At 39.2% G+C, this 22,370-nt stretch overlaps 1 protein-coding gene across 1 annotated transcript in view; it reads right to left on the bottom strand.

Moving 5' to 3' along the window:
* Window positions 1–1,870: 1,870 nt before the first annotated feature.
* The window catches only part of JAKMIP2 (janus kinase and microtubule interacting protein 2), a 62,034-nt gene continuing 41,534 nt past the window's right edge, over window positions 1,871–22,370 (bottom strand). Inside the window, exons 18-21 of the mRNA XM_057748102.1 lie at window positions 20,975–21,178; window positions 15,810–15,875; window positions 12,329–12,399; window positions 1,871–1,941 (exon numbers count right to left, since the gene is read on the bottom strand). Of these exons, the coding sequence (XP_057604085.1) occupies window positions 12,349–12,399; window positions 15,810–15,875; window positions 20,975–21,178 (321 nt within the window). The 3' untranslated portion in view covers window positions 1,871–1,941; window positions 12,329–12,348. The remainder of the gene's footprint in view (window positions 1,942–12,328; window positions 12,400–15,809; window positions 15,876–20,974; window positions 21,179–22,370) is intronic.

Here is a 22,370-nt window from a genome sequence, read left to right as displayed (position 1 = left end):
AGAATGATCTATTCACTATAGGTGATTAGAGATCCTGGTTCTGGATTGCTCAATCTTTATTGCTAGTAAATTGATGGGAAAGCTTCAGTGCTGCAGTGCTTAGATTGAACCAAACTGAAGCTCTATTTTATTACAGAGGGGGCTCTTTTTTTTCAACAACACAAGAAAGTCAAATACAGCAGTCATTATAATTACAAAGCACTTTGTGCTACTTTAAGCACCTCTAGTTCCAGAATTGCAAAAAGAAAAAACCTTTATGAAAAAGCATTTTAACCTCATTTTGCAGATGAGGAAACTGAGGCACAGAGAGGTTAAGTGACTGGGCCAAAGATACCTGGGCCAGCAGTAAATATAAAAACAAAAAGTGGGACCCCCGCATTGTAGCTTTCTTGTACATTCTTCAGTTATTGTTCAGGCTTTGAAAATGCCAGCACTAAAACTGAAGAATAAGATACTGAACCCACATATGGAAGGATTTGTGTAGCATTTCACAGAAAGAGTTTCTGGCTCCCTACACACATTCTTAATGCATGGGAATGCTAGCCCTGTAAATACAACCATGACAATTTGAAAAACTGAGGCTGTTTTGTTATCTACAGTAAATGAGGCTAAAATAAGCTTTTCGGCAACATTTATTTGCTCTCAGAGCTGAATCCAGGACTCAGTATTACATAACTTGGGAAAAGTACCAGTCTTCTAATTGTCTCTGGTAGAAAACGACCTTATCAGTAACACAATGTTACTTTTATATAAAAAAGTAGAGCTACCTTGTTGCTGTCAGATCTCTGGGAAAAAAAACATAAAACATTATCAGTCTAAATGACAAGAGGTCAGAATGCTCTAAGCATATTAGGATACTTTTAAAAATAATCATAATTTCATTTAATAGTCACATCTCTGTGGCAAACTCAACTGTTGGTAGAAGTTGTATCAGATCACATAATGTTATTTGCAGGCAATTTTAAGCAGCCATTTGAAGACCAGTATTTTGGAAATGGAAAGAGTCAGAGATGCCTCTGGCCCTATAGTCGTTGGCATTCTAAACAGAACTAAGTCAGGGAGCTTGTGATTTAGAGCATCATCTTCTTCATTTTCAATATGAATGAGATCAGTTTGTTGTTCGTGGAGGACCACAGATGTGACAGAAGGCCAAGGAAGCATCAACATCTGCTTTTATCTCTTATGTTGCGTTCACCTGGGTCCTTCAGCTTGGTTGCCAGTTTAGTCGGGGTCACTGTGATCCATTTCTCATCTGTCATGTGTGGAATGCATTCCACAAGCTCCACCGTTTGCAGAAAAACAAACTGGACACTGCTTTTCTTCTCACTCACATTGCAGATGTCTCTGTTCCTGAGTTTTAAACAATAATAAAGACAGAAAAGCAAATCCCTGTAGTAAGAAACCAGACTTTTCAAATGAAACATTTTATTGTAAATAGCTCCTCATAGGTATTCCTCGTGCTTGAATCCCCACCCACCCTTATTTTTTGTTTTGATTTTTTTAAAATGATGTTTATTTCATGACTAGTGTTTCCATGGGGTGTGGTGTTACATTAAAATGACACCCCCTGCACAGCAGGGGTAGAATGTTTCTTTGTAACTTTGGTTCCATGCCCGAAACACATCGTTGCTTGATCTGCTGAAATTGTTTCCATTGCTGAATTGTTTTCTTCACACAATATATGTTTAGAGTTCTTTCCTTCTGGTTTGACATATACATGTTTCATTAAATGCAGCATATATTGTAGATTTTCAACAGGGTCGTGTAGGAACTGTCAAGTAAGAAACCTTGAATAATGGCTTTAAAATACACAGTTGTAGTCCTGGCTACAGCATAGTTCTTAGCTTTTGATCTCCCTTTCACTGCTGTAAACATTTCTGCCATCTTTGAAGGTTTAGAAGTATTTGCTTTTCTGCGGTCTTATCCGTGTTTTCGGTTTCTCTGTAAAACAGAGGGAGAAATTCTTTAATCATCATTTTTGTCAATAGCTGAAATTAGAAAAAAAAAGCACACCTTCTTTTTTTTCTTAAAGAAAAAAACATTTTGTATTCTTTACCACCTTTTGGAACTGTATGATCTTGTGCATGTTATATAAAGGAAGTTTCTAAGCTTAATTTCTTTCATTAAAAATGAGAGAATAGAAGTATCTATTTCAAGGGTTGTTGCAATGTAATGCATGTAAAGCAATTAACAGTTCTTGTCTCATATTAAGTGGCCTGAAATGTTAGCTATTATCATTACCGCCTTTTTCTCTGGGGCCTTCTAAGCCAATGCCTTCAGAAGTTCAGCTAATAAATTATTTTATTTTTAATTTAATCTATTTTTTAAAAATTTTACTGAAGTATAGTTGATTTACAATGTTGTGCTAATTTCTTCTGTACAGCAAAGGGACTCAGGTGTGTGTGTGTGTGTGTGTGTATATGTGTGTGTATTTATTTATATTTATATTCTTTTCCATATTCTTTTCCATTATGGTTTGTCACAGGATATTAACTACATATTAAATACAGTTCCCTGTGCTATATAGTAGGACCTTGTTGTTTATCCATCCTATATATAATAGTTTCCCTCTGCTAATCCCAAACTCCCATTCCTTCCCTCCCTTAACCCCCTGCCCCCTTGGCAACCACAAGTCTGTTTTCTATATCTGTGAGTCTGTTTTTGTTTTGTAGATATGTTGACTTAAATCATATTTTGGATTCCACATATAAGTGACATCATATGCTATTTGTCTTTCTGACTTACTTTGTTTAGCATAATAATCTCCTAGGTCCATCCATGTTGCTGCAAATGGCAATATTTCATTCTTTTTGATGGCTGAGTAATATTCCATTGTATATATATACCACATCTTTGTCCATTCACCTGTTGATGGACATTTAGGTTGCTTCCATGTCTTGGCTACTGTAAATGGTGCTGCTATGAACATAAGGGTGCGTGTATCTTTTTGAATTATAGTTTTGTCTGAGTATATGCCCAGGAGTGGGATTTCTGGATCATATGGCAGCTCTATTTTTAGTTTTTTGAGGAACCTTCATACTGTTTTCCATAGTGGCTGCATCAATTTAAATTTCCACTAATAGTGTAAGAGGGTTCCCTTTTCTCCACACCCTTTCCAGCATTTGTTATTTGTAGATTTTTTAATGATGGCCATTCTTACTTGTATGAGGTGGTACCTCATTGTAGTTTTGGTTTGCATTTCTCTAATAATTAGGGATGTTGAGCATGTTTTCATGTGCCTATTGGCCACCTGTATGTCTTCTTTGGAGAAATGTCTATTTAGGTCTTCTGCCCATTTTTCGATTGGGTTGTTTGGGTTTTTTTGTTGTTGTTGAGTTGTATGAGCTGAATGTATATTAAGCCCTTGTTGGTTGTATAACATATTATTTTAAAGCAGGTCAGTCTATGCTTTTCAATGACTTACTTTTATGTCACATTTCCTCCCCAACAATTGTATTTAATGGCAGATGGTCTCTACCCCCAAGGTCTTGACCTGAGGATTCCCTGGGAATTTTGCCAAACAGGTTTTCCATTTGGCCCCAGAGTATCTCTGAAAAGGTATCTCCCTGTGCTATGCCAGTCAAGACTCTTAGCCCTGTTCCTCTTTAAGTCCATGTGCCTGGTTTTTCACTTGGGTAGAAGTTTAGGACATAATACACTCTTCCAACAAAAGCCAGGAAATGGCACACAGGACATGTTATCATGTGCTGCCTAAGGACATGGCCTTTAGAGTCTGAATGGCATGGATGGAGAAAATGGGGTTTCCACGGAAAAGTCATTTAACTTCTCCAAGGCTTAATTTTCCCATCTATAAAGTAAAGATACTAATTCCATAGCAGGATTTTACTGGCACCGCAGAAATGGACCAAGATCCAAAGTGGTAGAAAAGGAGGCATGTAGTACCTTAAGGATGCTTCCAGTCTACCACACAGAAGCAAATTAGAGATTCAAAAAAGTTCCTGCCATAGGTGCAAGTCAGAAACATTTCAAACTCATATTTGCAGAGCCACTTGTCTACTCCCAAAGACTAGATTAGATTGAGATGAAAAAGTGATTGAGTCACAGAAGGGAATCAGTAGGAAGGAAGTGCAGTGGTTGGGATGAGAGTACACTGTGGGAGGGAGGGGAGGGTACCAAAAGCTATAGAGATTGGTGGTGCTGGCCCAAAGGAGACTTGCATTCTATTGCTCAAACACAGAGCAATGTTCATCTATTTCTCATCCTCCTTTGTCTATCTAGGCAGAGACCTGGAGAGGACTGGCAAGGCAAGACAAGGGCAGTAACTTCCTTCCCAACAAGAAGCTGAAGCTGGTACCACCAATGATGGGATCCACAGTGTCAGTGGATGAGCTTGGGCCCCAGCAAGGCAGGGCACAGTGCAGTGGGCATGCCCTGCACAGCTTCTGAAGAATTCACACAAATGACTCCCCCCCCCGCCCCCGCAAATGGCCCCATTACCTCTCACAGAAAATACAGCAAGAACCAGTCAGTGATAGCTGGAAAAACAGCATCAGCCACCAGGGAGAGGGCCATAACCACTGCCCATGGGGTTGAGAGGCATGGATCATTTTCCCTCTTGCTCTCCCCTGACCTCCAGAAGAGCTGAACCTTGGAGAAGGCAGGGGAAGAGACCTCCTAGAGCCAGATTGTGAGCCTCCTTCACCATGGGGATAAGGGAAGAAACGAGATGAAGCAGAGTCTGAGGCTGAATTTTTACATTAGGCTAGACTTTCAAGAACTGGAAATGACTGAAAAACTGGGGAACCAACCTGAGATTTAATTAAAGGATGAGAGAGGGAAATAGGTGAAAGCTTTGTTTTGATAAAAATAGATTGCACTCAGATTCACTTCCCACTGAGATGAGAGCCCCAAACAGCTAGTTACAACTATAATGTTCCCATAACCCCTGGTAAAGAAGAGAACTAATCTGAATGTGTATAAAATATGCATTAAGGTGTGTGTGTGTGCATGCACACTCTCTCCCTCTCTAAATATATATGCATATATACACACACACAATGTGTTTTTATATGTAAAATAAATACGTAAACATAAAAGCCTTTTACTTGCAAATCTTCAATTTATATAACCCCAGAGATAAATCCTAAATTCTGTTTCAAAGCACATAGGTACCATTTCTCCCCCTCACAACTGAAGTAAAGCCCATCATTTGAGTAAAACCGTGTTGGTTTTTAAAAAACAAATGGATTTATAGGCAGTCTCCCAGAATGTTAAATTTCTGCAAATTGAGTGTAAAAGGAACTGTGATTTCTACAGCAAAGCCAGATTTATTCAAACTGGCATTATGAATAACTGAAGTATTATCCAGTGGGTCCCCACAGATGACCAGTTTTCAATGAGCTAAAGGTCAGTAGTCTATAACTTAAACTGTATAAAATACAAATTCATCTCTGATTCAGCAGGCCCTTCTGGATATTACAGAACCTCAGGGATTCTTTCGAATGTGTTGCTCTACAGTGCTGAGCTTTAGTTTCCTCCTCTGTAAAACAGTGATTGCAGCCATCACTTCTGGGCGTTTACAGCTCTCCACCAGGCTCTAAGTCGACGAATACAGTGATGTCACTTCTGACTAATGACTCAAGTATCCAAGTACCTGCCGCATTGCTCGGTTCACAGAAGATACTTAGCAAATATGTGTCGATATCAGCTGATAGGCTACTTATGTTCACTGTTCTTTAGAGTTTTCTAACTGCTAGAAGTTGGTTCAGATCTTTTAGGGACCACATAATTAGAGGCACATTGATTAACAAGCTGTAGCTAACTCCTGTTCTCTAGTTATCACAAATAGCCAAAAATCATAATCAGTAGTCACTCCCTATTCCTGATTTCCATATAGGCTTTTCATGGTAAAGGGCACTGCCATCCAACCAGTTACAGTGTACAGTCTGGGGTCCTAAGGGCCATTCCCAACACTTTTCAATTTATCAACCCTTATATACAACTCACTGTACAGTATTCCATAAATGGTAGCTGTTATCACTTCCATTTTATAATTTTATAGATGAGGAAACTGATATGGAGGATTGTTAAATAATTGGCCTATAAGAATCCCAGTGAAGAAGACAAATAATGTTGAATGAAACTTAACTGAAGCCAGGGGATCAAGATAGACTGCCCTGAGTCCCTAAAACTGAGATGGGAAGGACAAATGGACATTAACTAGTTGATGATGCTGTGGGAAATGTGGTCCGGGTAAAGGAAAGCATGTCTCAGAATGCGTGATCTAAAACAGAATGCTTGGAACTTGGCTTTTAATAATCTTTTCTATGGGCCAGGTACTACATTGGTTACTCTACTTATATAATATTACTTAATCCTCAGAAAAATAGCAGATTCTATTACTTGCTAATTTTTTATATTAGGAAATTAATGTTTAGAGAAGTATAATAGTATCTATTTTCCAGAACTGCTGTAAGTATTAGGTAAAATAATGGACACCAAATGTTTTTTCAACTGCAAAACAGGATGTCCTCTTCCTCATTATAATATCATTACTATCATTAAAAAAAGTATTTCTTGATTGTCAACTATGTGCTAGACACGGTTGAGGTATTTGAGATACAAGAGTAAAGAAAGCATGTATGGTCTCTGCCCTCATGAACTTTATATGCAAGGAAGGTAAGAGATAGTAAATAAAAAACCCAAACTGAAAACTCCAAATGCATATAACACTTGACTGGGAGTGAAATCTAGGAGGACTTCCCTGAGGGAATCACAAGTGAGCTGAGATCTGAAGGATGAGTGAGCAGGTGTTCACTAGATAAAGCAGGAGGAAAAGCATAGTTGTTCCTCCATGTCCCTGAGGGACTGGTTCCAAGACCTCCTACCAAAATCTGGGGATGCTCAAGTCTCTTATATAAAATGGCATGGTATTTGCATATAACCTACACACATTCTCCCATGTATCTTAAATCACCTCTAGATTACTTACAATACCTAATACAATGGAAATGCTACGTAAATAGTTGCCTGCATGCCGCAAACTCAAGTTTTGCTTTTGGGAACTTTCTGGAATTTTTTTCCTGAATATCTTCCATCCACAGTTGGTTGAATCTAAGGATGTGGAACCTGTGGATATAGAGGACTGATTCTATTCTGCACACAAGGGCCGAATGGGCAGACAGACCCCTGTGCCAGGCGGCAGGGAGTGTAGCTCATCGAGGGAAATCCTGGAACAACAGGAAGCCTCGGTTAGTCTGTAATTAGGCCAGACAGGGCTTTGTTGGCCACATGAAGGAACTATGATTTGACCCTAATGGTGATGCTTTCCCAGGGAGGGGGCATGATTAGATCTGTGTTTCCTAAAACTTGTTCAGGTTGCTGTATAAAGAGTGAATTGTAAGAGTGTCTGAGGACAAGCCCTGATTCCAGTAAGTAGGATATCCCCCCATGGAGCTGGGGGAGAATATATTTGTTTATGTATTCTTTCCTCTGTTCACTCATTCTTTAAGTTATTCTCCAAATGACATATAAAGAACAAACTGGTGGGGGGGAATCGAGGGGGGGGGGCGTCAAGGAAGGGAGGGAATATGGGGATATGTGTATAAAAACAGTTGATTGAACCTGGTGTACCCCCAAAAAAATAAAATAAAAAAAAAAAAAAAAAAAAAAAAAAAAAAAAAAAGAACAAACTGGATAGTTATCTTGGTATTACATAACTATGCTACCCAGGGCTCTGATCTAACGTGTCACAAATCTGCTTTCGCCTTCATTTACCCAGCTAGTTATTCACCCATCCATCTACCCTTCAGTCCATCTGTTAATTTAAAATTTATTCAGCTCCTAGTATACATAAGGCACTGTTGTAGACAGTGAAGACACAAAAATGAATACAGCACAAGCCCTACCCTATGTTTTATTAATAGTCTAATGTGTGATACAGATAGGGAAACCATTTTAATGTGACTAGATAAAGGCTAACGGATAGATTTACATAAAGAAAGCGCTGATTAACTAGCATATAATGATGCATCAAATGGACTTCTTTTCCCAATATAAAAAAATAAGGAGCAAAATTCTCCTATTTTAAGCAACATATATTGTAGAGATTGGTCAACTGCCATTTGCTTTCCAAAGGTCACCTATAGGCATTATTGAGAAGAGGGATTGAAAAAATGCAAACATGATAAGAAATAAACAATTGTGTATTTTAATGGGGGATTGTAACTAATCAGCTGTAACTGTTTTCATAATACAGCATTTATTGTTAAGTTTTTTTGTGAATCAGAACAACAGTACAATATCATGTGCCTTTTAATATGGTTTACGTTACTAGACGGGAAGTGAAAATATTGAGCTATCAAGTTCAAGAATTCATGGTTGACCCTAGAGAAGTATCATTAAAAATGAACTAGAGTAGGTGGATGAAGAATCATGATCACCTGTTCTCCATCTGGTCTTCCCAAATTCAAAATAAACAAACCCGGTTCTGTTTTGTTCTTCACGAATCCATCCCTCCTCAGAAGAGGAAGAGTTTCAATGGGTCACTGTAACCTGGATGTAACAACTAACCTGGGGATATCTATTTTTCTACTCCTCTCATTTTCTTCTTTTCTTTGTCTTCCTGTGTAAGTGTTTAACATGGAAGAATCAGTGGTACGCTATTTATTAGAAGAAAAATACAGAATGCTTGGAGGAAAGAAATACACGAAGGATACTGAGGTACAAACTTCCAGTTGCAAAATAAAGGCGTCATGGGTATGAAATGTACAGTGTGGGGAAAAGAATCGGTAACTTACAGTATCTTTGCATGGCGACAGACTGTAACTAGACTTATCGTGGTGATCATTTGAAATGTAGAGAAATATCGAAACACTATGTTGGGTAACAGGAACTAACGTAATGTTGTAGGTCAATTATACTTCAAAACCACACAAACTCATAGAAAAAGGGATCAGATTTGTGGTTACCAGGGGCAAAGGGTAGGGGGAACGGGTAATGGATGAACAATCGAAAGGTACAAACTTCCAGTTATAAGATCAATAAGTACTAGGGATATTATGTACAACATGATAAACATAATTAATGAGATTGTAGGTTATATATAAAAGTTGTTAAGAAGGTAAATCCTGAGAGTTCTTGTCACAAAAAAAATATTTTTTTCTATTTCTTTAATTTTGTAGATGTTCACTAAATTTACTGTGATAATCATTTTACAATGTACGTAAGTCAAATCATTATGCTGTACACCGTAAACTTATGCAGTGCTGTATGTCAATAATATCACAATAAACCTGGAAGAAAAAATGAATGCAGAAAAAACGAGCAGATGGCGTCTCCTGAAACTACATGGGGTTCCCCTGCTTAAGGTAAAAGTCCCACTGTAATGCATGGAACTGAGCTATTTAGTCAGCAACCACTGAAAGCAGTAAGGGTACCTTCTTGGGAGCCCTCAGCAGCTTCTAGATCATCACTGACAAAAATGACTTAGGTAATTGCTAAAAGGAAAGAAGCATAAGTCATTTCATTTTAAGGAGGCTATCTTTATATATAATTTAAGTTGGTCTTTGGTTTAAGAGCAGAATATAAATCATTAATTTAGTAGGAAAAATATTTTTGCGGTTATTTGCAGTATGCTTTTACTCTTCACCAATAAGAAAGCACTTTTCTTCCTTACTTCCTCCTTCCTCTATCTTGTCTGCTTTGGACCTATAAGTAGCATTAATCACTTTCCAGTAATGTCTTATTCCCTTGTGTTATTTAAATCCAGATTATTCTCTGAAAAGAAGAGATAAAAAGGTAACTTATGGACTTCCTAGGTGACGCAGTGGTTAAGAATCCACCTGCCAATGCAGGGGACACGGGTTCGAGCCCTGCTCTGGGAAGATTCCACATGTCGCGGAGCAACTAGACCCGTGCGTCACAACTATTGAGCCTGTGCTCTAGAGCCTGTGAGCCGCAACTATTGAGCCTGTGTGCCGCAACTATTGAAGCCCATGCACCTAGAGCCTGTGCTCTGCAACAAGGGAAGCCACCGCACTGAGAAGCCCACGTACCACAATGAAGAGTAGCCCCTGATCTCAGCAACTAGAGAAAGCCCGTGTGCAGCAACGAGGACCCAACACAGCCAATAAATAAATAAATAAATTTATAAAAAAAAGAAAAAAGGTAACTTACTCGTTTTGGTTTAGGTGGTAAACTACTTGGCAGTACTCGAGGTTTTATTTTCAAACTTGTATATTTGCAAACTTAGTAAACGTGATAGTCAACTTTAAAAAATAATAATAGCTAAGAGTTGCTGATTACTGAATCATGTGCCAGTCAATGTGGCAAATCCTTTATGTGCATAATCTTCTTTAATTCTTTCAGCATAATACCATGCTGTAGTTAATATAATTATAACTATTTTATGGAATAGGAAACCTAATCTTGGTCTAAACTTACCATGACACAGCTAGTATATGGAAGGATTTGAATTTAACAGTATGTACAAAGTTGTACACTCTAAACTACTCAGCCTTTTTTCCTGTACATAGTCTATACTGCCCAGATTCACTGTCACATTAATTTGCTATATTATTATTATTATTAATTATAACTGTTTTCTCACTTGACCATTCCTAAGTGTCAATTATGTGCTACTCTGGAGGAAAAGCAAATCAAATTTTGTATATTCCTCAAGGAGTTAGGAAAAAATTGGAAAAGGTATGGAGACGAGCACAGCAGAATGGGGTTAACGTGGACTCTGGGGTGAGGCTGTCTGCGTACAAATCCTAGTCCTGCCCACTGTAGCTATATGGTCTTGAGAAAGTCACATGCTGTAGTTTCTCCAACTGTAAAATAAAGAAATAAAAGCAACACCTACTTTCTAGGCGGTTTTGTGAGGATTAATGTATCTATTGCTTAGAACAGCACCTAACACATTAGTCATTACTGATATTCATGTTCAAACCTACTCATTTGCTAGCTAGTATTTATGCACTTATGAGGTTTAATTTTTCTTCCCTACGCCACCATGTAGTACGTGTGTCTCACTGAACTGTATTTGCCTCATTGACTGACTGACTGATTGATTGATTGTTATTTGGAGGGGGGGCGGGGGGAGAAGGCTGTTTGTTTTCTGATGCTCTGGCCATTCTGATCCTTAGACAACCTCACTCTTTTCTCCTTAGATATTCTCACTCAGTTTAAGCAACTAAGTCCTCGTTATGTGCTGCAAGTCTACCACCCTTCTTGTCAGACAAAGGATAACTTTCAGTCTGAAAAGAAAATCTTTTGAAGGAAGGAATAAAGCCAGGGAGTCAGTTATATGAGGATACAACTTTCTGGGCATATCTGCTTTGCTTCTTCCTTGTATCAGGTCACACTAAAGTACTTTTGCTTTTCTGTTTCACATCCAGGTAACAGAGTTGATACCCATGGAGAAAGCGTCTCTCTTCCATTTTTCAACTTGTTATAGAAAATGTTAAGTAACATGAGGTCCAGGAAAGATCCCTGCATAATATAACTTAATAGGATAACCAAAGTGGACACAGACCATAGTAAATGGATTTGGAATAGCAGCTAGCCCTTCTTTATTTTTAAATAATGATGTTAAGGTTTGTGGTTTCTGTACCTGTGTAGACATCAGAATCACCTGGTATGCTTGTTAAAAATATAGATCAATCTTTACTCTCCATCTCTCTCACCCTCTGTCTCATCCCCATGTACAGTAATCTGCTTCATTAGATCAGAGGTAAGGCTTTGGAATCTGTGTTTGTAACAGCTTTGGGAATCACTGTCTAAGGTTATTTATACTTGTATTCCTAAGAAGTGGACTTGATGATATAATAATAGTGAGTCTTCATTTTTTTTCTAAATTGACATTGAAAACTATCTTATTTTAAAATAAGGTCCAATTTCCCTAAATAGCCTGTTTTCCTGAGTTCTGATGAAGAGGGACTGGGAGAAATGGTTAAAAATATCAGTCACTTTTAATTCGTTAGATTTACAGAAGCAGAATTTTCAACCTGGAAGAGGTACGAAAAACATACTCATATTTCTTCACTTTGCAGATATAGAAGCGACTCTTTCAGTGTAATGAGAGGCTACAATGAGAACTCAGAGATCCACAGACATCATGACTTCCCAAAGCAAGACAGTTAGCTAGAAGAAAATTCTTGATTTCCATCATGCTTCATGGTTACTTTGTGTCTTCAATAATCACCCAAATGGACTGGATCTATTTCTCATTTTATGGCATTTAAGATTGGCATTTAAATACCAAGTGTATTTGTTTTTATAAAACATGGGCATAATAACTATATGCTGCATCCTTCTTATTAAACACCTCTTAGAAGCACATTTTGAGAATTAAATGGAATCTTACCTGTAAGAGGCACCTTGACATCAAGGCCATAGAATAAAGGCAAGAGAGAAGAACAAGAATAGAAACAGAAACTGCAGAAGAAAAAGAAGAAGATTATGTAAATCTGAATTTCTGTAGTGCCATTCAGGTTGTACAAAACCTCAGCTTTTCCACATTGCTCAAATCTGACCATTTCTCATGTACACACAAGTACCTTTTATTTAAAAAAAAACCATACCTTTTCTTTACCCACTGGTAAAGCAATGCAATGAATAACTGGTGTTACATTTTAGAATTCTGAGAGGGTCTTAACAGGTAATCAGTCTAAGCTCCTAATTTTATAAGTAAGAAAAATAAGCACAGAGCAGTTAATCAATAGACTAATTGCATATAATTTGATGGTATAGTGAAGCCTTGAGTTTAGACCTCCCGAGTCCTACTCTATTATATATTATTGTCTTTATTTTTAATGTATGAGAGGGTAATTAAAAATTTAAAAATGACCAAAGTGTACACTTAATCACTCAATCCTATCATTATTTGGTTAATGTGCTAGGTTTTAGGACTAACGCAGAGCAGGACAACAGGTATAGCCTGGGTCTGACCTGGCCGCGTGAGGATATGTGGTCCTCCTACTGATACGCACTGTGCTTACGCACCAGAGGTAATTTCAGACAGTGAATGGATGCTGCTGTTCCAGCCTGTCATGCTCCTGAGATAGATTTCTCCTTATTTGACTCATAGAAGTTAACAGGAGTCTCATTTGTCTCTGTTCACCAAGAACCTTTACCAGAGGAGCAGATACTTGGATGGAAAACATGCTTGTGTAGCAGTAGTAGAAAACCAACTGTATACTAAACATAAAATATCATAGGTCAGATCAGTTTTTTCAAATACTGATTTCCTTGGTGATTTACAGAGCCATGAAGTCTTTGGCCTTGTTACCACATTTCGGGAGCATTCTGTTGGATATGACATCTTTGAATAGGGTCCTGTATTGCAATCTCATATTGGGCATATTATTTGCATATTTCCTTCAGTGCCACTACTTATAAGGCTGTTGCTTCACTGTGGCAAAATTGCATAAACAAGTTATAAACATGGTGTGAAGAGCCATGTCTTAGTGACTGGTCTAGTAGTATGAAAAGCAGAAACTCTGTCCTTTTTTTTCCCTACTCCTTGAAGATGGATAGTAATAGGATGACACCTGTAGCAGGAACGGATGGAGGAGAGGAATGGAAGGCATCCACTATTCCTATCAGCAGGTCAGGTATCAGAGCTCCCTCTCTGGGCATGAGGGTATGCCCATCACTTGATTTACAATGACAGTCTAAATTCCATGCCATGTGGTGGGCAGGCTGTGGCACGTAGGGTCAGACACCTGACCTCTGGTCTTGATTTGCCATAGACTGGTTATATGATTTGGGGAAAGCTGTTTAATGTTTCTGAGCCATTGTTTTATTATCTGTGTAAAAGGGGAACATAATATCTGCTGTGTCTTTCTCAGGATAATTAGGAGAATCAAACGAGAAGATGAGGGTGGAAGCGCCTTGGAGATGGTGAATAGCTGCCCACAGGAAGATATTCTGCTAGGTTTGTTGTGATCCCCTGATTTAGAGTGACTGTGTGAGTGGGAATTAGGAACAGAGAAGGAATGTTGTATGTTCCCTGAGAAGGTGTTCAGGTGTCCCAGGGGAAAGAAGGAAGCCTATCCTTGACGTAAGTGATCTTTAGCCCTTTTACTATTCTTGTGGATGAGTAGAACTGAGGTCAAGTGAATAGAAGGTGCTTTATAAACCTCCTTTCTCATTCAAACCTCTAATCAGAAACCAACTGGACTGTTTTTGAAGTGGCTTAGTTTAGTACTACATCTGGAATATGCTGCTTTGATAGCTAAATAATCCTCATTCTCTGTTAAGTACATTAACCTATTATCATACATACTTAGGCAGTTCAGACCTGTCAAATGAAAAGTTCACGCTTAATTCAGCTAGGGTGGTGACATGACCAGATATTAAAAAATTCCTTTGTTTTTCCTCAATTACATGGGGACTGAACTGAACAAAGTTTCTGGGGCAGAGCTATCTTCACTGCAACTTCCTCCTTGGGCCACCTCAGGACTGTTTAAGAATTAGCAGAGAGAATGACCAGGACCAAGGGGAGCCATTCAAATGCATGGAAAATGGAAGGTATCAGGTGTGTCCTTTGACAACCAGGGAAGCTGTGGACAATCCCTGCCTTCTGTGGGCCTTTCTGCCAAACACTGGGAAATAGACTCAGCTTTTCCTTTATTACTTTTACCTTTGCTTCAATTAAGCCCACAGAATGAACTAGCACACTTCTGAAATGGGGAAAATTCAAATTTAAAACTTTGCATAACATATGTACTTTACATTTGGAAATTTAAAAAATTATACTTTAATTTCACTTATACTTTCTTAGTGATTCCTAATTTTCATATAAGTGGCCTCATTTGTTCCTCATGTAACCCGTGGGAGGGTTACCATCCCTATTTGAAAGATATGACTTAGACACAGTGGGTAAAGTCACTTACCCAAGCCCAAATAAGCACATAAAGACCTACCCTACATAAGAATCTAGGTGGCTGATTATTTGGCTACCAGACCCTACCAATTCCCTCTGAGCTCACATAAGGACAACTATAAAAGCAATTTGGGATTGAACCAAATTCTAGTCATTATCTTGAAAGTGGCAGATGGTTTGCTATTTGCTTCTTGGGTGCCCTGGGAAGATACTGCAAAACAACCATGCTTCTTTGCAACACAGGGATTAAGGCAGCTACTTTCAATCAATGAGACTGGAAATCCAGAGAATACCTCTTGCCGTCCCTATGTTCCTCGGCAGGGTATTTCTGGCATCCTAGGCAGGATAATTCTTTGTTATGCAAGACTGCTGGACTCACTGCAGCTAGCCCTCTCCCTTATCCCAGGACACACACATTTCCAAATGCCCTCTTTACCCATCCTCAAAAGTGCTGGCTGACTTGGAAGAAGCAATTCCTCTCTCAGACCACTGGGGAAGTGACATGGTGTAATTTTCAAGTGTCAATCTAAATTTCTGAGTGTATTATTAAGGTGAAATTGCAGCACAAGGAGGAAAGGGCTTTTTATCAGTAATGGGAAAGAGTTTTTAAAAAAAAAAAAGGGACTAAAAAGATTTTAAAAAGTAGCAGGAAAGTAGAGTAACAAAACTCAGAAGAAGCTTTTGGAAAAGAAGTGAAGTGGGAAAGGGAAAACTGAGGAAAGAAAACACTTATAGAAAAGAACAGGAATCAACACAAAAGGCAAAAATGTAACTGAAGACAGAAGCTTTACTAGAATCCTAGTGCCTGACTACAGGCAGAGTTTATGTTTACTGTAACTACACCTGCCTATACAAGATACACAATAGCTGAGAAGAAAGAAAACACAGTGACTGAAACCAATATTATTGCCTGATCTAAAAAATAAAGATTGAAATACATACTGAACTTCACACATACCTTTTCTTCTAAGTCCTTTATCTGTCTTTTCTGGATGTCTGTTTTATCTTCTAAGTCACGAATTCTCTGAAAAAAAAGGGGGAGGGCGAGAAAGCTTTACAGGCTGTTAAGTTTAAACAAGAAGATCATTCACCAACCTAAAACACAGAACTTTCTATAAAAACATTAACACCTGGAAACATCACATATATGTTTTTCTATACCCAGAGGGTTACTGCATGTTTCAAAAATTACTCATACTCACAGTGAAAATCATTGTCACTGATTATATTTTAAAAATATTTGCCACCTCTTTCTCTTCTGGGTCAGTCTATCCCTGAGGACCCCTTTCTTGTGAGAGAGGTATGGTTCTCACCCCACTGTCCCTGGGCTTGGTCAGGAGACCCGTTTTGGTCAGTGGAATGTGAGTTGGAGTGAGATGTAGGAAAGCCACATCCTTGAGGAGACAGCTGTATGTCCCAGAACTAGAGAGCAAGAAATGAACTTTGTTGTAAACCATTTGGATTAAGGTTTTTGGTTATTTATCACCTCATTAAAAAATGGCTAAAACTGGCTCACACAAATGCAACTATCCCATTGGTTTCTATTCTACCTTTTGTTCCCAACCTTATTTCAAATCTGTTTCAGGGTGGAATTTCCTCACAAAACAGGACTGACCAATTTTCCTAAAACAAGGTAGAGATTACACTTCAAAAAAATTTAAAAAAAGGAACCAATAAATTAGGGAAAAAACCCAAACATAACAAGAATAGCACAAATAATCCCGAAGACAAAAAAGTTCCAGAACTTTTATCTGTAAACTATAACAAAATTCTAGTAATTTAAATAGCACAGATTTGAAATCAACATTATATAGACAATAGTTTGTAAGTGAAAAAAGTCTTCAAATTTCCCTCGGGCAATCTAAAGGCCTTGGATGTTCACAGAACAGGGTTACACAAGGTAGGCTTGTAATTTAATGCCTCTTTTGGGAATAACTAGAAAATGGAGAACTGGAGTCTAAGAAGAAAACAATGGAAACTAAACGACATGCTAGTAGAGAAAGGGAGGTTTTTACAATGCAGTGTGGGGAGGACAGCTGAACTTAGAAATCATATCTTCCTCACTCTAAACAGCGGTTCTCAACCGGGGCTGATTTTGCACCCCAGATGACATCTGGCAATGTCTGCGCATTTTAAAAGGTTATTTAATTTATTTTAAAGTGTAATATTCCGTGGTTTTGGTATAGTCACATAGTTGTGCAACCATCACCACTATCTAGTTGTCTGGACAGTTTTGAGTCACATGCGATCACTGGTCACAACTGGGGGGAGGGGCGCAACTCGCAGCTAAGGGGGCAGAGGCCAGGGATGCCGGTAAACATCCTGCAGACACAGATCAGCCCCCCCGCCCCGATAAAGAATCATCAGGCCCAAAATGTCAGCAGTGCAGAGACTGAGAAATCCTGCTGTAGAGAAGATGCGGGGAGGTTTGTGCAGGAGAGGAGGGTGTGTTTTGCCAGAAGGACCATGAAATTATGTGACAATGATTGCCGATGGGTGTGACAGTGAATGATACGTGTGTGCGCGCTGGAATTTCCACAGTGCTGCTTAGGCTCCAAAGCCACTCTACAAAGTGAAAGAATAAATGTGTTAGGTATTTCTACCTTCCTTGATATGTCTGCTGGATGTGGGAAGCAAGCATGACCCTCAAGAAAACTGTGGACACGTGACATTACTGTGGTATCTATTCAGCCCCCAAGTCTGTGCTTGTTGGGCACCTCCTTACATGTTCAGGGCTGTGCTGGACGTAAGGGAGAACACAGGCAAGGCATCAGTTAGTTCCTGATCTCAAAGAACTATCACATCCAGAAGAGGAGAAAAATGTAAGACACAGGGAAAAACAGATTAAGTAGAAAAGGTAAACAATGGTGAACCTGTGCATAACTTCCTCACCAATCTCTAATACCTACTATAGTGCTGAGCACAAAGGAGCTGCCTATACACATTTATTAAATGAATCAGGTATGCTCCACTGTGTGCTGCGGGCTTTCTTTCTTTTTCCGTCCCATCTGCTTGCCAGCCTGCCATCCAATCTAACAGGAAATCCTGTGGAGTCCAAAATAGATCCCTTTTCTAGCTAGTTTTTATCTCTACTGCTACCAAGTACACCAAATCCCCCATCAGGACTGTGTGAGAGGTTACTGCCGGCTCTTTTTGCTTCTAATCTTGTGCATCCTACATCTATCTATAGCAGCCAGTGTGAACGCTTCAAATGTGAAATGATCACTGCAGTCCTTGAGTTTCAAGGGGGTGAGGAAGAGGGAGAAGGGAGAATTAGCTGAGTTGCTCTCAGGATAAAACCCAAACACCTTCAAGGCCCAACATGATCTAGCCCTGTCTTACCTCTCCAGATTCATCTCACAGCAAACTCTCCTTGGCTCCAGGTGCTCCTGCCGTACTGGGCTTCTCTCTGCTCCTTGAATATTGCAAATATTTCCACGATAGAGACTTTCCCTAACTTCTGGGACACTTCACCAAGACCTTTGTGTGGCTGATTTCTTGGGATTTTGACATCTTTAGAGAGGCCTGCTCTGACCAGTCAGTTTACAGTGGCTAATCCTACTCCCTAACTCACTCTCATTCTCTCTCTCGCACACACACACAGAGACGCATCATCAGAGCACTTGTGCCACTCTGAAATTGCCTTGGCCATTGCTCATTTGTGTTGTTGCTTTGTCGTTCTTCATCTGTAGGACAGATGAGAGCAGTGATCTTCACATCTTTGTCCACCATCACATTCCCAGCGCCCAGTACAAGCAGGCGCTCAATAAATGGTTTTGAATGAGGATATGGAAGGGTATGGGATATAGATTTTTTCAGGAGTATTTAGTCCATTGTCTTCATCAGGGAGAGCATCCTCAAGGAGGTGGATCTTAAATTGGGACTGGAAAATTGAAAACATCTGGATAAATGCAGCAGACTGAGGGCATTCTGGGGTGAGGAGTCAGCCAAACAAAGGCTTGGAGGTGGGAAGTCATGGCCTAAGGGGTATAGGAAGAGTTCTGCATGAACAGAGAGGAAGGTAAGCTCTGGAGATTGTCTCAACTCTGGTTTTTAGGGGAGGGGTAGCCAGCTACTGAAGGACTTGGAGAAACCTGCATGACGAGGCTCAACTGGAAATTGAGATCATGGAGGCTTTTGAGGAAGAATGTACCATCAGAAAAGGTGAGAAGGGCAAGGAAGATCCCAGGGTTCTCAGCCTGAGTGCTCTGAGATATGGTAGTTCTACTAACCAAGACAGGCAGATTGGGAGAGAAACGAGAAGTAAGGACAGGACGTGTGTTTAGTTATGTTTCATATGTGTTCACTCTGAAACATTCAAGCAGAAATTTCTAATAAGTGGTTCGTGATATGCTCTAGAATTTAGACTGCATTACAAACTTATATATGACAAATCCTGGCCAATGCCTTCTGGAATAATTCTCTCAAGTCAAAGCTACAGATTGAAAGGAAAGAGGAGTAAGAAATAACTGGATAGGCATATTCTAATGAACATCACTTTGGGAGACAGAAAATGTCAATGAAACTCTCCGAGGCTTAGAAATATAATGTACTTCACAGCTCAGACCAGAACTGTTAAAACAAACAGAACCATCTCTTTTGGGAGTTGAAGTACCTTAGCTGATTGAAGAGACACTTAAAAGTGTTGACAAGGTTTTAATCATAAGTAAAGTTAGATAACTATTTGTCCATCTTACAAATAAACACTTCTGTGGTTCCATGACACAGTTTCTGCTTTGCTGAAATTAATTAACTGCTATTGCAGCCTAAGAAATTTACGCCGAGGACACGTTCATTCCCTTAAAGAAGGTAAGCATGCCTGTAGTAATGCAATGATACTGTACAGTCTATTTTTAAAAGCTTTAAAAACTCTTTTCAGAGTCAAAATCCAAACCTTTATGATGGAATCTCAAGAACCAGTGACACAAACACGCATGTGTTTATCATCTCTGGGACAAAATGGCTTCAGAGTTCCCTGTTAACCTGGGTAATTTGTTAGCCTGTAAAGCTCCACAATATTCCTGGCTATATCTGAAGTGTGATAAATGTCGTGTTCCCCATAAATTGTTCTTACTGGTGTCATAAAATAATCCCTGTTCCTTTTCCACTCACCTTCATCTCTGATGACCACATGATTCTTAGCTTTTGTGTAACCCACCTGGATTTTATACCAGTTGCTTATTACAGCTTATGAGTACTGAATACACTAGCCTGGAACTTTCAATTCTGGAATTATTACTGAATCTGCTTTTGGACCAGGACCCTAGTCTTTGGCTGTCAAGCTATGACATGAACAAATAGTTGGAATTAAGAATTTTGGCTATAAGTTAATATTGGGTGTTTATTCTGAGCCTTGCTGGTCTATACAAATCATATAAATTACAGACGACTCAAGCTGTACAAGACAGCAGAGTGCAATGTTTATGTGCACTGGCCTTGGAGTCAGGCCAATCTGGGTTGTAATTCTGGCTCTGTTGCTTACTATCTGTCACCTTGGGCAAATCACTTAAGCACTCTTCTTCAGTATCATGATCTCAAGTTGGGATAATAAGAATACTTACAGTAGTGGGTTACTGCGAAGATTAAATGAAATGATGGAATTAGAGCCCTTAGTTTAGTTCCTGACCGATAGCAAATGCCAGTAAGTAAGCGGCAGCTTCCATGTTTTACTGTTGTTACTGTTTATTCTAGAAATAAAGAGAAAGGCTCTTGTTCCCTTTTACCCTCTTCAGATTATTCGATGAGGCTAGCTTTAGGACTGGGATGAGTAACAGCAGGGAAGCATTATCTCTGTCCTGGAGAGAGTCCCAGAGAGTCCCTTTCCAGCATAAAGGACATAATCAGGCTCCCTGAGAGTCAAAGGGTTTTTCATGACAAAGTAGTTGCAAAAACATTAGCAGGATGTAATGCTTCTGAAGTGCCAAGTTTCTTCAGATTAATTCATTATAAAACCATCACCCTGTTTCCTAATGTAGGTGGAAAACAATAGTTATTTACTTTACCCTCTAAAAATAGCTTCTAGCTCCCAGGCTTCTTCCATACCCATACTCAACACTATGTACCAAGCACTAGGTCCCATTCGCTTAGCACCACCTAACACAGATGTCGTGACTCCGTTCTCACCTGATGGGCTTGCTGTAAGAGCTCCATCCTCTCCTGAAGAATCTGACAATCGTACTCTCTACTCTTCCTCAGCATCTGCCGCCGTAACTTTTCCACTGCTGTCCTCAGCTCCTCTTGCTGTTTTTCAGTTAATAATTCACCAAACTTGATAACAGTTTCTTGCTGCAGGGCATTGTACAAAGTTGCTTCTAGTTCCTGGATTCTCTGGTAAATGGAATTGGACATATTTGGAATTTAGCATCTTATGTGTGATGTGTCAATGTACACGTGTGTATATGGGGAGGGATGTGTTATTTTAGTCTCACAGGAACATAGCAACAAAATAAATTTCAAAGCTTATCCAGCTTAAATATCCTTCTGACAATCCCCTTTATAAGATGCCATAGGGTCATCTAGCCAACACGCGAACTTCTCTGATGATGGGGAATTTCTTCTTTTTCTTGGAATCCTGTCCATTTCACATCCTTTTCATTTTTAGGAAGTCCTTACTTTGTTACAATAGTTGTATACCCTTCTATTCTCAAATGTAGCCGAGAGTGAGTTTGTTCTCTCTTTCATTTGACAGATATTTAAAGATATCTATTGTGGTGGCCATATTTTTAGAAATAAGCATTGAAAAGTGGTCCAAGTTGGAATAAAATAGTTGAAATTGGAGATACTTCACGCACACAATGCCACCTCTCTTCCACATGATACACCTCTGAAGATGGCTTTATAGTCTCCATCTTTTTCTTAAAATAAAAATTGGGAAATACAGCCTAGTGTCTTTGGAATCAGTCTGTGTTTTAATACTCTGAGATTTATAGTTCCCCTAGCTATAACATGACCCCTTGAGGCTTTTCTTTTTTAGATGAAGAGTATACTGCTTCTCATATCCCAGTTTTTTCTTTCACATGCTTCAGAAACAGTTATCAAGATCTATCGTCTTATCCCCTGTGACTCTGACAGAGGGGGAAGGACACACCCTGGTGAGGGATCTTCTCCAAGCTCCTGTCCTCGGCTAGGCAGGTCTCATCTTTTAAAAGTTAAATATATTTATCTGAATGAGTCTGTAGTCCTGGGACACACATACGCAGTTTAATCTTATCATGTGTAGGTAGAGGAGGCAAGGCTAAAAGGGTATGAAGGGAGGGAAACATCACCTCCTTCTTTATTCTCTAATCCAGCGGCCCATTCTCACTCTCTCCTTTCCCCATCAGGCAGTGCTCAGAATCTCTTACTCATCTTGCAGGGGGAGCACTAATGCATCTTTGTTACAAGCAGGGGCCAAGTGCTTCATTCTTTTCCCAAACGTGACTCAGGCTGCTTCCAGGAAAGCATTGTAAAAACCTCTACTAGTAACCCCTTGAAATGTTCCTCTTTTAAGTTTTCTCTTTTTCTCGAGTCATTACAGCGT

Source organism: Hippopotamus amphibius, chromosome 1, assembly GCF_030028045.1.
Source record: "Hippopotamus amphibius kiboko isolate mHipAmp2 chromosome 1, mHipAmp2.hap2, whole genome shotgun sequence".
Lineage (NCBI taxonomy): Eukaryota > Metazoa > Chordata > Mammalia > Artiodactyla > Hippopotamidae > Hippopotamus > Hippopotamus amphibius.
Note: the sequence above shows the minus strand (reverse complement) of the source record. Positions and strands in the feature narration are given on the sequence as shown.